At 39.2% G+C, this 16545-nt stretch overlaps 1 protein-coding gene across 1 annotated transcript in view; it reads left to right on the top strand.

The window, feature by feature from the left end:
* The window catches only part of LOC139735643 (oxysterol-binding protein-related protein 1-like), a 78838-nt gene extending 64717 nt beyond the window's left edge, over nt 1–14121 (top strand). Inside the window, exons 17-21 of the mRNA XM_071646392.1 lie at nt 8177–8374; nt 8939–9062; nt 9831–9938; nt 10550–10673; nt 13649–14121. Of these exons, the coding sequence (XP_071502493.1) occupies nt 8177–8374; nt 8939–9062; nt 9831–9938; nt 10550–10673; nt 13649–13842 (748 nt within the window). The 3' untranslated portion in view covers nt 13843–14121. The remainder of the gene's footprint in view (nt 1–8176; nt 8375–8938; nt 9063–9830; nt 9939–10549; nt 10674–13648) is intronic.
* The last annotated feature ends 2424 nt before the right edge of the window (nt 14122–16545 follow it).

The following is a 16545-nucleotide window of genomic DNA, read 5'->3' as shown; positions in this document are numbered from 1 at the left end:
GTGTCTCTGAAAACTGAAATTCCTCTTTATATCCTTACAATAGAATATAATCCATGAATTCCTCCCTGATTTAGGTATCATGTTTTGCCCATAGATTGAAATGTATGAACACAGTGTAATACTCGAGTATCTCCCTAACCAATTTTTGGAATTGCTCACCCTCGGATTTTCATTTGTGTGTGTGTTGGCAGTCCTGGTCTCAGAGTGCTATGCTGCTTGTCAAAGTTATGAAGCCACCAATTATAATAGACTATTCCAGTGTTCCTCAGGACCATGAAATGGAAGGAAAAATTGGCATTGGTTTGTGGTTTGTGTGCAGAGCCTATCTACCAACCGTATTGATCCGTAATGATCAAGGAGGTACTGCCATACATTGCAGGCAAGCCTATTACCTCCTTGGTATGACCTGTGAAGATACAGAAATTATATAATTTTTATGGTATCATATGGCAGTAGTGAGGTTGCCCTTCCCTAAACTTGGTCTTGGAGTTTACATCTAGAGATCCCCTTATACAAAATTTCTACATGGACTTGTGAATATGCTTCGTCATCATTGACAGAAGATGGAATTTTTTTTTTTTTTTTTTTTTTTTTTTGGGGGGGGGGGGGGGGGAAGGGGGTGGGGTCGAACGGGAAAATGCACAAAATAAAGCAAACAAATGGCATAAAAATGTTCCCCCCAAGAATGTGGAATCTATGAATGTTGACTTTTGGCGTGTGGGAATACAACATTGGTGTTGTTTGGAGTTTGAGTGCTATGAAACGTAGCAAGCGAGACAAAGTGCATAGAGGATTTGTGTGCTATAAGTAAACACCCTCACCGAAGGGTTAAAGAGCATGAGGGGGCAAACCAGGGCTGAAAGACTCTTTTAGGTGTCCTCATAATAAACTATGCGTGTATGCTGGTTCTCCAGTCATAAATCAACATATACACAGATTTTGGCTTGTGAGGGGTGCTACAGTATGTATCCCATCCCAGCCCTAGCATATCAGCCAGGCAGTAAATCAATATTAGTGGTGGATTTAGAGGGGTGGGTTTTTTGTCAACAGTGTGTATGTGTGTGTGTGTGTGTGTGTGTGTGTGTGTGTGTGTGTTTTAACTCTGTCCTATTCGATGCTCGCTCTGGTATGCTTTAATAGCTACAATTATAGAAATGCACAGTCGTAAACAAATTTCTGGAGGGCTCCCATCTGTTTGAATTTTGTCATCTAAATCATCTCTAAATGTCTGGATTCTTGTTTATCTGGTGGTTTGATCATTATTGGCGGCTGGAATTGTTTACCACTACTGATGCATGTTGTTACAAAAGAAAAAAAGAGAGTAATAATAATGGCCATTTCCCAGTGGTGATTTTATAGAATCTATGCATAATGAATATTCTCTGTTTTTTAGAAGGCTACAGTTGGACATGCTCTGTTTATTATTGCACAGCATTTTTGTTGTTTGGAAGTAAGCTCATGAGGAATCTTGACAAAATCTATTAAACAGTATGAGCTTCCATGGCCATCCGGCTGGTTATGAAAGATGTGTAAAATTAAGCTAGTACAAGGAATGCCTTCTTGAAGAAATTAATTACAATTGTCCAGTGGCAATGAAGAAACATAACTAACTACTGTATTAAAGAATATAATATTGAAAGAAGGGAAAACATGTAAACATGGTTCCATGTTGATTCCATGCAAACAGTAGTTTAGGCCTTTTCACTTCGATATGGAAAATGCGTTTCAGTAAGGACTAGATTTGTTGAATTTAAAGGGACAGCCAGGTTAAGGAAGATTTTTGTTCATCTATTTTTGCTTTAAACACAAATGCCACTAAAATACTGTAAAACTAGAAATTTGGTAATGCACTTGAATTTTGTGAATTTTGCGAGAGCCAAAATTCACAAAATTGTATTTTATTATTTTTAGGCACTTTTTAGGCACACAGCAATACATTTTGCTACGTATCGTTTTATGTTTCCTTTGGTACATCGATTGCATCGAATGATGAATCTTTGGAGAGTGTCAATTTGGATAAGATTGCACAAATGTCCTTCTGTGCAGGTGGCACGATTTTTTTATTAAATGGCAATATTTGTGATACATCTAAGTATGGGTGATATATCTGTCATTTATATACATTGTAGCAAAGCAAAGTCCTGGCCTGGTGGTACCCTATAAAGGAAAAGTCCTTCATATGACAAAGAGCTTCTAAAGTTAGTCTGCCTTCATGGCATCTGTTTGTTTGTTTGTTTATTTGTTTGGTTTTTTTCCTCCTTACGTTGAGGGATACCCTTCTTTCGTTGAAGGATACATCAGCTTTTCTTCTTCTTTTTTTAAATGGAAATTGAAGTCAGGTATGAAGAGAAATCAATGATACACATTAGTCTGTCACCAAATCTTCATCACATATTTGGTTCCTTCAAAACTATAAATTTGAATGTGGGACCATTTAACCCTCTGAATTCTCATGGGTAATGTCTTTGTCATAATCATACAAAACTTTATGCACACTTGACTTGTGGGTGCTCCGACATGAGAATGCCAGAAATCATTTCTGCCATTTGGAATGTTTCTGTCGGGTAGAATGGACATTATTTGTGGAGTAAATTAGTCAGCAGATTAACGCTGGATTACTGGGTTAATGAGTAACCGTGGGCCGTCCTAGTGGTGCACCCATTGAGACTTTGTGCAAATATGTCTGTGCCCAACATGACTTTCTCCCCCAATCATAACCTTCTTTGAGCTCTGCCCACACGCTGATCCCTATCAAGTGCTTATCACCAACAAAGATTTAAGATTTAATCTGTATTCATTCACATCTAGGAATAATATGATTTGTAAAGGCATGTCACATTTATGCAGTATTTAATGTGCAAAGCGGGGGGGGGGGGGGGGGGGGGGGTACAATAGTTGGTGAAAGAATCACTGTGAGTTTTCTCCCCCCCCCCCTTTCATCTGCTTGATGTCCATTTTAACCCGTTGAGGGCAAGTCCCAAGTATACTCGGGAGAGTGTGTATGGGAAATGCATGCTGTAGCAAAATCAGCCCGTCCTCAACGGGTTAAAATGGCCTCAGCGAGTTTCTGTGTCTTCATACGTTTGTGCAGTATGAATTCGTTTCCTGTGGTTGATATGTTTTGTGCGCAGACATCAGTTTTGATGTGTAAATCTCTCTTTACCTAGTCTATGAATGCTCCCTTGAATGCCTCTGAATAGCAGCTTTAATGGCAGTTGGAATCCCATAGCAATAGCTGTCTAGGATTAAGAATTCAGCACACATTGTTGCTGCGATCTTTGCAATCCTTTGCTCATCAGCAATTGAATGAATTTTTTGCTCAGGAAGAATTTCAATAGTGGACCTTGTGGCGTGTAAAAGTTATCTCATGCCAATGGTCAGTCCTACTAAGACCTCACTTTGCTGAACAGATTATTCAGTTAGGTAATGATACTGTAAAGCTGTGTAAGCTTTAGCCAAAGAGAAAGAATAGTATTCAGCATTTCTGTTTTGATCTCACAACAATCAGTAGTTGGTCCTACACCTTTCATGGAAATATGCAGAAAGTAAAAGTACAATGTATGTGGCTGTCTCCCATCAGTCAATTAGTCATTGGAAAAGCTATGTCATCTTCTATCTGCACTGTTCTTCTCAAACACTCCCCTCATGGAATTTAAGCCCACTAGAATATCTCTATGGTGAACTCTCAAGTTGCTTGGGTAAATTTCAGCAGAATTTGCTCAGCTACACACCTATATTTACCCACCAAATACATCATAACACATATATCACCAATTGAATAAAAACACACCTAGTTAGTCATTTTCATAGGCAACATTGCCCTTATATGTGTATAACAAGAAGAGAGAAGGAAGAAAAAGAAAGAGAAGTCCTCGTTTCTTTTTGTATGTACTCTCTCTCTCTCTCTCTCTGTCTTTTTCTCTATCTCTATCTTGGCTTAATATAGTTGGGAAGTAAGTATTCCCGAGATGCATGGATGATGTCCCCTCAGCACTCTCTGTATTCCATTATACCCGCTATATCCTGCATATCTTGGAGTCCAGTGTCTGAAGTGTAATTGAATATGTATATGGGTAATTCCATGGGGTTGGGACTGAAATTGTGACATACAAGTTGAAAATTCACGTTGGGTAAATTGAAATTTCCTTTTTCCCCCTGATTTGTTACTCCCATTCTTCAACATATTCCACTAGAAATCTGTTTATTACTTCGCACACTTTCAGTCAGCATGGGTTAACAGGTATGGCAAAATACCTATGTTACATGGACTTCATTTGTTGACATCCTTCATCATTTTGTGTTGTGAAATGATAGCAATGAACACATCCACGTTTTTTTCGTCCATAGCACATCAACATGTTATTTAACAGGCGCATGAGATCATTATTAGTAAGATTGTATGTTCTGATGTCAACTGCAAGCCACTTTTATTAACATGTGTTTTTCTACAAACCATTAACAATTTCAATCAAAGGTTTAACTTTTTCATCAAGAGTGACACAATGACAATATTCTTAAAAGCACCACAATTGAAGCAAGTGATTTGTATGGGTATTCAAGTGAAAACATGATTTTATTGTTATAATCAGGGGTTTTCAGACAACAACCTCGCCCACGGTGTACTACCTATGTTACACGGACAGTATGTCTTTGTAACATAGGTACACTACGACATATCAACTGATTTCCTTTATTGTGGTGTGAGATGTTAAAACCTACACATATAGACTTTATGTATGTTCCCACAAATAACACTATTGTAACAGTTCTTTGGAATAATATCTACTGCACACATGTGGAACAATACCTATGTTACACAGACTTCAATTCTTTGTAACTCTGATATGAAAGAAGGCAGACTTAATCAGAAGGAGAAGAAGAAAGTGAAGCTTTACACAATTTGACCTAATATACACTAACAACATCATCAACTAGTTGTCAACTAACTAAGAAAACTAGTAAAGAGAAATCAGACAAGTCTTCTTGTCTTCTCCATGTTCTTTATTTGAAATTAATTTCTGCTCTTTTGTCCAATGTCCATTTAGCCCTCGATTTTTGTTTTTCTTCTGTCCATTTTCCCTCTGTGCAGTTTTCTTCTTGTCTAGTTTGTTACATTCGCTCTTCTTTAGTGTTGCTTTGTCGGCTTCCTCTCTGTTTGTGGAGTGCTGTGGATGTGTCCTTTTCACTCTTTCATGTAGTTTAACACGTAGCGGTGGTAGAGGAGGAGCCATGGCAGATTCATCAACAAACTGAACAAAAGGTGTAAAGAGAAATATAATAAAAAAAATAAAAGAAAATTTTTGTCGGGGTTGACTATATATTCCTGTTGATGTATCTGTGTGTTTATGAATGGAATTAAATAATTTTAACAATTTTGCTTACATTTCTACCTCTTGGCATACCCATTAGCTAGAGTTCCATGTGTACCTCCCACCAAAATTGGAAAAAAAAATGGGTTATGCTTAAAATGATGTAAATATTAATAATAATAATATAGCATGCAAAACATAGGAAAATATCATTTTCATACTCTATGCTAAAAACTTGTTTTCAGATGCAAGCTACACTGCAGGAAGGGCAGATCGCTGCCTCCAGTGTCCTAGCTAAGGTTAGGGCTAGGGTCAGGGCTACGGTTACGGTTATGGGCCTTTCGATAGACTCCCAAAATAATACTAGGCCCTATTTTATATTCATCCCCCATCGAAATTGTCGCCCTCTTTTTGAATGATAGTGTAGAGCAATAATAGTCCAATTTTGATTGGGGTTCATAATTTTATTGAAGCCTTTCCTACCCACTACCCACCCAAACTGAATAGGACACTGGCATTTTAGCTTTGAGACTTCACACGTGGGTGAACATGGAATGGAAATGGTGAATCCTTGTGAAATGTTAACAACTTCATCAGAGCATCTAACAGGTCAGTGAAATCTTGGATGGAAAACATTGACATTTTCAAAGTAAATCTGTTAAAGACAAAGAATTTCACAGCTCCTAGTTCCCTCAATATCACCAGCAAAATAAGGCAAACTCTATTTCTCTAGTTCAGATGCAGTCTGGACATCTACGTTTTCCAACTAGTATATAGTGACTAATACTACAACTCTAGCACGTCTACCTTGGTAGATACCTAATGACAAAAGGGTCCAAAAATTCACCATAATCGGGAGGTAAAACAATTTTATATTGCAGTGAAGATACACTGATGTACTTTTGTATGGTTTTCTAAGAGAGGAATATATGCTCCTTTTGCAGAGACCGGCATGGACGGAAAATTTGGCAATCAAAATTATGAACATGAACCTGTAACAAATATCTCAGTATGTGGGACTACAGTATCATCGTCCACAGTATTTTTGGCCAGTTCAGAGGTTTAGATGTCGTTTTTTTTCCTCTAATAGAATTACAGAATATGACAAATGTTATTATTTTCGTAAAATAGCGTAAAAGCTTACCAATTGACATCAGAAACATTAAAACTCCTGTACCTACGTTACATGGACAACGGCAGAAAAACAGATCTTGCGCTGTCCAGGTAGGTGTATATTGGCTGTGAGTAGTTTTTCTGCCATTGGGGGAGGACTGCCAGTGACATGAATACAATTGCTGAAGTTAGTAGCTCTTCTTTTTATCGCGAGACGCGTCTTTCCTTACCTACGTTACACGAAGAGGCCGGACATCGCACTGAAGTACAGTGATATGTTCCGTATTTTCTCGTTTATTTGGAGGATTTTTATGCTAATTTTTGGATAAGAATACTCCTGAAATATAAATCTCATTATAGAAATAAAGTTTCTAATCATATTATGATTGGAAGTGTATGTAAAACCATGCTATACCTATGTTACAACAAAAATTGCCATGGACATCGTTTGTAACATAGGTATGAGGTTGCTTGAAGATGCTCTGGTGTTCTTATTTTGTTACAAATGTTTATGTGCCTTATAGCGTTTGTAGAAGTCACCTTGCCTCTCTTAATTATGATAGGCATAATGCTGAAAGGTTGTATATTCCTGTTTTACATTGCCATGAAAATGGCATATATTTATGTCACAACATAAACCACAAAAAACCATGGGACATCATTAGTGAAACAGTCATAGACAAAATACATTTGTACACAGGCTTGTTTTTTTTTCATCAAATAATTCTTCACACATTTCTCTCCAAGAATAACTGCAAACCACGGACAATTATTTGATAAATTTTTCAGAATATGACTTTTATTCCCTACACAACATGAAAATCTAGAGAAGACCCAACCCCATGGAATGACCCATATACTGTATATGTCAAGGCTGTAGGTGCCTTGTGGTTTCCACAATGAAACTAGAAACTGAACGTTACAGTTACAGGAATTTGTTGAAACCAAAAGTCGGCTCCAAAAGTAGCACAGAGGAAGCTAAGGCTTGCTAGGATTACCCAGTGACACCCCGAGTGTACAATGTAATCTCTAGCTCTCTCCATATAAATGTTTCTTTTTCTATAGGTGTGTCTCTCTCAGTCCCATCTATCTCTTGTTGTTTTTCGATGTGTTTGTCTGTCTCTATCTCTCTCTCTCTGTCTCTTGGTGTCTCCATGTCTCTTTCAGTGTATCTGTATTGTTTTTTTTATAAGTTATTCAGTTGTTACCTCCGCCAAGGGGGGAGGTTATGTTTTCGTTACCATTGGTTTGTGTGTTCGTTAGTAAGTTAGTTAGTTTGTCCGTGTGCAAAATAACTCAAAACGTAGTTAACGGATTGGGATGAAACTTGCAGGAAAGGTTGAGAATGACACAAGTAACAAACGATTAACTTTTGGTGGTGATCTGAGAATTTTGGGGAAATTTATGAAGGATTTTTTATATTTTGGCAGGTAGGGTCAATGAACTTGGGAGTTCAGGCTGCATGTATTCGAGGTTTGCATGAGCGCACTAAAGTGCGTGCTCTACTTTCTGCTGGGGAGAGGCGTGCCGTGCAGCTGAAGGTTTATGACGTAACAAAGGCTTCGATATTGGGAAATTGGGCGACTTTCAGCACACTATAAACACTTTCAGCATGCTATAAGTATACGTATGGGTGGAAATCACTGATATCTCTACGGAAGAACAAGATCAGTGATGGAAATGAGCTGCATGCTTGGTGGAGGTCTGTGCTCTTATCTCTAGTTTTCATTATTATTTTGTTTTGCACTATACAGGCACGGGGAATCATACACCTTCCACAACGTCCTAATGTGTGTTCATAATCTCATCGTGGGGCGGCTCTGGATAGAGCAGTACGGCACGCTGGAGATCATCAATCACAAAACGGGACACAAGAGCACGCTCAACTTCAAGCCGGCGGGCTGGTTCGGCCGCGACCTGCACAAAATCGAGGGTCACATCACAGACAAGAGGTGAGTGCCAAATAAAGACAGGGACGAAATTTTGGTTAAACAGCTACATGTATTACCTTGTTGTAAATCTATTAGATTCGACGTAATGAAAATGGACCCGTCATTCCATGCGACGTTCAGTGAACATGTAACCTACAATGACGCATTGCTTACTTAAAGGATGCCTTTGTGCCTAAATTTTTTGGGCCTTAATGAGCATTTTGAAATGTGATTAGGGCAAAAAACGGTCAAGTCTCGACTCACTTTCGATATAAGCGCCATTTCAAAATGTCAATTTGAAAAGCGCGAAAGTGTACTCTTTTTTTTTTTTTCAAATCACAAATTTGGTATACTTGGGAAGCATAAATGCACATCACATTTACAATTGCCAGTTCTCTCTAATAAATGCAAAATCAGGTTTGCTGAACAGCTCTTTACAATAGGGGTTTACAGTTTTTCAGCAGTGTGCAATGCATGTTCACGAAATCCACACTTTTCTCAAACTCCAAGTAATTGAGCATTTAAACTGTAATGTTTCCCTGTGAATGGCAATTCCATTGGCCTCTAACGTTCTCCCTGTCACAGGGGTAACAAGCTGTGCTACCTGTATGGAAAGTGGACGGAGTACATCTGTGCGGTGGAGACCGGCTTCCGGGAAGGGAAGAAGGAGGAGAAGAGGAAAAGAGGGAAAGTCCATGCATCAGAGAGGGTGAGTATTTCTCACCATGATGGGGGCAGGATAGGGGGGGGGGGGGGGGGGGGGCTGAAGGGTGGGGGGGTGGGGGGGTGCGAGGGATGCAAGGATAGAGAGAAGAGCAGGTACGAATATAGTATGTTGCAGCATGCACGCAGAGAGCAAAAATTATGCACCCGACTAGCTGTGTTTGATTTCTGTTGCTCTTTTAGTTTTGGTGGAATATCCTTTTATGATTTTGTATTTATGGTGCACATCACTTGCATTTGTGGCGTGCCATAAGCACTAAATATTGGACGTTGGTGTGTGAACGGTCAAACCAAATGCCGAATTCAAAACTGAGGAAATTGGGTGAGTGTGTTGAATATGAGGCATTTCTACTTGAGTAATGGACTAGCATTGATTTTAAGTGAAATGAATTGTGTGTATATTGGTTGAAATATCCATCTGCCCATTAAATTTACAAAGGGATTCTTGCAACAAATCTAGACTGTATGATAAGTCTCACCTTCTGTTCTTCAAACATTCTTACTACCCTGCTATCATGCCATATGTATCCCTCCTACAAATATTATAAAGTTGAGATACGTTTCTGACTTCTCTTTCTAAAGCGCATCATTAAATATACTGATTTAATTGAACATGTGAGTGTTTAGACATCATTTGTGTAATGTTTGAAGAACCCAACTTCCTTGGTTCCTGACACAGTAGGAGCCCTCTTGATATGTACCTTTGCAGTCACGAGGATTCACCCGTAATTTCCTCCGACGTTCTTCCCCACAGCAAAGTCCACCGACTTCACCCGGTGCCGACAGCCTCCCGCATGACGATCCGGACAATGATGCTCAGATTCTATGGCAGAACCTGCCACGACCTGCAGACTCATCGCAAGTGAGTTTTTTTTTTTTTCCTTTTTTTTCTTTTTTTAGTCAGATTTATGCACACTTGCTGTTTCTTCTATGGAAAATTAAAAATGAGATGAGACACCTTGTTTAATTATTCCATGTGTAATACTTGGTGAAATGTGCTTTCCTGAAAAGGAAGTACCGCAAAACCAGAAATTTCTTTGTGCTTGAAACTTGTGTTTCAAACTTTTGAGTCAAAATGCACGAAAGTAAAATTCACATGAAAGTCTTCTGTCTACACAATACATTGAATGCCAGTGGCGATTTGTGGAAGTCTCATGCCGTGAAAAAGGCCGGAGGCGCCAATTCGTGAAAACTCCATGCTGTGAATCTTTGTGGTGTTATAATATTAAGGCATTCTTGCTTAGCTGATTTGTAACAATAGGCCTACTTTTTTCTCATAGAATTATGTCTAAATGAAGCATGACTGTAGCGAAATAGGCAAGAAATTTCTATGCAAAAAAATATATTTCAAGAGCAAGCAAACCAAACACACACACAAAAAAAAATCAGAATAAAAGATCATGAGGTCTCACACACTATTACCATATTTCATTCTCTTTTTCTCACGCCTCAAATCAACCATTGACCGTCCAGTACTACTCCTTCACATCCTTCGCCATGAAACTGAATGAACTGGACGAGAGTACAAAGACCAAACTGCCCTGTACAGACAGCAGACTGAGGCCGGACATCAGGCTACTGGAAAATGGGGATATCGGTGAGTTCAGTGTACCCCCAGTGGTCACTAGAGGCACCCGTCAAAATGAATTTAGCATCGGTTACTGCAAGTTTCTATTACGTATCCGTAGTATCCCCGATAAAAAACAGGTGTAAAATAAAAGTTGAGTGATTTACCAATTGCTTGGGGTATTAAATGCGAACCCGATGTAGTTATCTACTACTTGAGGTATTGAACGTGAATATAGTATACCTCGTGCTCTTTTGAGGTATCAAATAAGTTCATACAAGTGATGAAAAGTACAAAACTTAATTTAAGTGGTGTACCCTTAAGTCAGAAGATGTATCAACCATGAAATGAGTGTACCTTTGGTCACACAAGGTGTCATGTTTGTATCCAGTGTGGCCACTAGGGGTAGCGAACATGAATCCATGGTACCTGCTGGTTAGTGTAGGGACCAACCATCATTTGTCAGGCAATGTAATTTGTCTGTCTCAAACATCAGTTGATTCCTCATAGCTTGAAGTGATGAATACCGGCTTTTGAGATACTGTAAAGTGAGTCATATTTTATGTAAAGTCTTAATGTAATAGTCATACCATTCCGTCTCTCTACCGACAACTTTCATTTTATTTTCCCCTCTCTTGTCATCATAATGTCCTGTGGGCTAGATTGACCTTTTCAATCTTAAAGCATAGGTTTGACAAAAGTTTGCTCCCCCCCCCCCCTTGCTAAAAAAAAAAAGAACAGTAAAGCTAGTCAGGTATTGTTTACTTTTATTGCCATACTATCATACTAAGAGACAAATGAATCTTAACCCATTAAAGAGTAGTCCCTAGTATACTCTGGCAGATGCCCATTGGAAACATGTTATAGCAAAATCAGCTTGTCCTCAGCGGGTTAAATTTGACATGTGATGTAGTGATTGTCTTAGCAAATTTGTTTGGGGAAGAAATGCTGTTTTGCAGGACATAAATCTCTGAAAAATCGGACCACTGCCTTTCCCCGCAAGAACTGCCCTGACATTTACGTCAGTTCTAGAATTGGTCAGACTGTGTACCGAGGTGGTGATAGGCAGCGGTAGATAAAAAATTGGAGAGAAAATGGAGAACGCGTGATAAGAGGGGAAGGGAGGGGAGAAGAAGGGAGTGATATCTCACATGACTGAAAAGGAGCCTCATGTACTCTGGGCTTTGCATGTTGTGAAATCTAGGTGTAGCCCAGTGACCATTGGCCACGGAAACTGGAGGGCAGATATCCATAAAATAACAAGGGTCCACGGAAGCAACCCCTGTATGTCAGTGGGCAGCCAGTTCCAGTTATAACATCCATAACATTTCACCTCAATCGCTTGTTTTAGCTGTCGCAATGGCCAGCTGCCTTCGTCGTTTGTAGCTTTGATATGCTAGCAACTATCAGGGACTCTCTGCAAGCAAAAATAGAACCTTGACGTGGAATCGAATGTGCTTATCTCTTTTTGTTGCCACACTGAAATGTAAAAAAAAAAAGATTAAGCATTGTTCCTCTTTTGCTAAAGAAATGCAAGATGTATAGACAGTTTGGCAGAATATTTGGCAATACAAAGAGCAACAGTAACAGTATCAAGTGGGTTGTTTTTTGTTTTACTTTTTAATCCGAGACCTTGAGTGAATAGACAGATTCATGCTGTGTTGTGCTTTGTGAGATTAGATAAGGGAGACTAAAGGAATTGATAGACTTTGGACTGGTCCGAAATGGCCTGAGCTGTGAGTGAATGGGATCAGACTGGTACATTGTGAGGTCACGAGGTCACAAGATTACTCTGTTTATCCGGCCAGAGTCCATATAAGCCATCTACATCAATTTGCTGTTACCACGGCAGCAGCTAGACACCGGCTTGTACAGCATCGTTTTTGCATTCTTGCAGTGGCGATTACAAGTGACCCTTGGTTGCAAATAGCGCAGATTCATTGTGCACATGTGAGCGAGCTGCCATGCGTGCCCTGTGGGTACGATGACTGTTTGCAGCATTCTGTAATAAGCAATGATATTGCAAGCATAATGATTTTGCAAATCGGGACTGCTCAGACAATTTTGCGAGAGGTAGAATTTGCTAGAGGGAACCACAGCGGTGGCATGCGAAACTGGTATTATTCTTTTTCAAGAAAAAAAGAATACCAATTTTACCACATTCTATCTGAAATACAGGAGGCAATACCTTGGCATGCCATAGATCTAGCAAATTTCAGTAAACCAAGTAAAATTCATGATAGTAAGACCAATTGAAAATATAAGCGGTAGCATTGCACACTGGGTAACTGTTGATTACCATCCATTTGGCAGTATCATTATTATCATTGCTATTGTTGTTTTAGATTTAGGTACAAAGTACTGACTCCAGTGCCAAGTTTTTCAGACATCTTTTCTCAATAGGTGAACTCTTCTGTGTATGGTAGATACACAGAAGTCATGACTTTTGTTAGCAGTCATGATAAGCGTGCCAGGCCCTCCTTCCCCTCCCCCCCCCCCCCCCCAAAAAAAAAAAAAAAAAAAAGAAGAGAGGAATAAATGAGGAAAATAAATGTTTGATCAGCATGCTGTGTGTGCGCTCTAGTGTTTACCGAATGCTTTTGAAGTTAGTGTTTGGATATGTGACTTGATCAAACACTGAATTGAAGATATGGATTCTTTGTCTTTCAGGGTCTATCTCTGGTGCAGCAGAGAACTTAATTTACCTTCTTTTATTGTTGTTTTTTTCCTTCGTGTTGTTGAATTAATGTAGTCATTTTGAAATGGGCAGAATCAGTTGACATAATATGTAAAGATATCCAAAAACAAACATCTTTAAAAATTATTTCTCATTATGTGACAAGTGCAGTTTCACTTTTTCTCTGTTTTGATGATGACTTACTTAAGAAACTTTGAAAATGGCATTTATTTGTTTCTGCATTCATACTCTTCAAATGTTTTCGCATGTTTTCTTTCATCTCTAATGATTTCTTCTACTTCTTCTTGTTTGAATCTCCTCCGGGCAGACGGTGCATCCTCTGAAAAGCATCGACTGGAGGAAAACCAGCGCGCCCGCCGAAAGCTGCGCAACAAGAACAAGGAGACATGGATGCCGCTTTGGTTCCGCGCCGACGTCAACAGCCTGACGGGGGAGAGCGACTGGGTCTACCGCGGCAACTACTGGGACCAGAACTACTCCATGTGTCCCGAAATATTTTGATGAAGGGTTTCCACGCCCTGTTGTTTGGGTAAAAGGGGAAGGGGAGGGTGGATGGTGCCAATTTAGGTCATCTCCTACAGAAGAGTCAACAGGCATAAATCAGGAAATTAGCTCCGTGTGATCGTGTGAGAGTAAAACCAAATCTTAACATGTGCCATACGCCAAACACTCTTCGCTTCTCTTCTTCGTCTGCGAGCTGTTGCCACGTCACTATGGCAACACGTGGCATGTCTGCTCTGTCGCCTGGCAGGTTAGCCTCTGCGAGCGTTGGGAATGATAAAGAGTATCCAGATTTACATTTTTGAAGTGCGCACTGACGTATGATCTTTTTATTAATTTTTTTTTTTAATCAACTCAAGAGGAGGAGAGAGAGAGAGAGCACCAAGAGGGCATCAATTGGACAAAATCAAATCTTGAGAGACGACAGAGATTGTGCAATCGCGGAGGCAGGAACACAGCCGGATTGGCCGCAGACTGTGTGGATGTATTCTTGTAAACTAAAAATTAGTTTGTTAAGAGACCTTGGTGTGAGACGTGGAAAATCTCCCCGTGTGCGGCCTCCATTTTTTGCCGTATGTCTCATTTCTATGCGGAAGACTTGACCCGTAAGCTGCCGACGTCGTGCATTTCGTGTGCTGCACCATGAGCGGTGGAGAAAATTCAAAGAGTGAACCAACGAGAACATGACTGTGATGATGTTACATTGTAATCCCTGGCAAAAGTGCTGCATGTCTTGGATAAACGTGATGCGAGACCAGACTCGCAAATAACTCCTTCACCTCTTTCCGGTCATCCACACTCGTTTTATTGTGAGAGCATACAGGAAGACAGAAATAAAGGTGCACGTCGCTTCCCCTATTTTGTGAGCGAACGAGACAGCGTAGATTATCTGGTCTTGTGCTCATTCTAGATTGTGCTCTCTTTCTTTGCTTGCTTTCGCTTTGGGTGATGGCAAATACTAGAAAAGAGAATTCAAAGTTATATAGATTTCCTATTCCCCACATTCATGTGCAGGCGTAATCAATTGACGGTAGCCATTTAATCATGCTATATTAATTTTTCTTCCATTGTGCTTCATTATAGGATTGTGTGGAATACTCTATCTTCTGGTTAATTATTGCTCATTTTTTGTCATCAAAAAAAGCTTAAAAGAACCAAAAAGATTAAGTGGTGCAAGTAAATGTCTATTTGTCTCTTTTATAGGCCCAGTTAATTTGCCCACATGCCAGCTGTCAGCATTAACTGTGAAAGTGGAAATTTTCACGTAATTTTTCGCGCTCAGTTGGCTAAAATGAATGTCGCGTCCATTTAATTCCATGGGATGAAAGAGATGAAATATTATTACATATATCAAAGAAAAATATATGCGCACTTTAATGTTGCGCTGGTTTTACGTCCCGTGAAATGCGCAGAAATTTCCACAGTTACATTCACGACTGAAGTCGTGATCCGGATCACAATTTCAGTTAGCCTGTTGTCTGGCTGCATCTCAGTGTGTGTTGATGTCAATCTTGGGAGTACACGTCTGTTATTTTTACTATGATTATTTTTTGAGGGGGAAGGGGACATGTTTCAACTTTCTTTTGCAACCGAACAGCTGCGTACATTAGAGGCGCTGAGTCGGCATGAGATAAAAAAATGCATCGCAGTGACGTACGGGCAGCATGCTTCCAGCTAGATGTAAATGTACCGGGGTAAAAGTGGTGTTCATTGGAGGAGAATTTTAACAAAGACATCAGAACGAAAACATGGAGATATATTCACATCAAGACACCCAGTTGTAGGTGGACAGCAGTGTTATGTTTTGGGTATTTGGTGGGTTTTTTTTTTGCATAAATATTTGAGGGGAACGGATGAAGTGTAGAAAATTGACAAGGATGTCATTTCAAGGGCAATGATATACTCAAATCATACTTCACCCATAGTGTGAAAAAAGCTAGCGACTTAATGAATACAAAAGTATTAGCCAAAATGATAAGTATACATGTGCCCAAGGTCACAATCTTAATCAAGTGTTTCATGCAATTTGTTTATTTTTGTAATTTCTGTGTGATATTTTTTTTCTGAAGTTGATAAAAATTAAAAGAGAATTCCAGCAATTTCATCAGTCTGTATTCTACATTTTAGTGGAGAATAGGATTGCACGCTGCTTTATTTCTTACTGGAGTGTAATATCACTTAAGCCCTAAAAAATAATTTCATGATTATTGATAGTTTATTTTCTTTCCTCTCCCAATCTCGAATTTGAAGGTAATATTTCTCTATTTCATAGTAGATTATCTAGAAGTACAACATGTGATTATAATTGTAAACTCATTCTTTTTTCCCTGTTTTTCATGTAACTGCGGGTTTTTTTCTGTCTTTGGAAAAAGAAAATGCTAGTGGCTTCATTACACTTCAAAATCATTCCAAAGTTATGGTGAAGCTTGGAATTTTGGGGGGCACAGTTCAAACTATTCCCTGACCAGTCCAAAGGGATGCTTACTCTCCACAAAATAAATGTCTTTATTATCTTTAATAGTGAAAAATTGTGTCATGAGGCCCTTTCTAAACTAGGCAGAGGAAAAAAAAAATCTTTATGTGTGTATATATATTAGCATGTAATACTAATTGTTAGTTTATGGCAATATTAACTTCTTTTTTTTTTTTTGTCTAACGTACGTGATCAAGATCCAAGAAAGCCCTGCGTAATTTTCTATTATC

The sequence above is a fragment of the Diadema antillarum genome, unplaced genomic scaffold, assembly GCF_040938485.1.
Source record: "Diadema antillarum isolate AM-2024a unplaced genomic scaffold, OU_Dant_1.0 seq00000589_RagTag, whole genome shotgun sequence".
Lineage (NCBI taxonomy): Eukaryota > Metazoa > Echinodermata > Echinoidea > Diadematoida > Diadematidae > Diadema > Diadema antillarum.
Note: the sequence above shows the minus strand (reverse complement) of the source record. Positions and strands in the feature narration are given on the sequence as shown.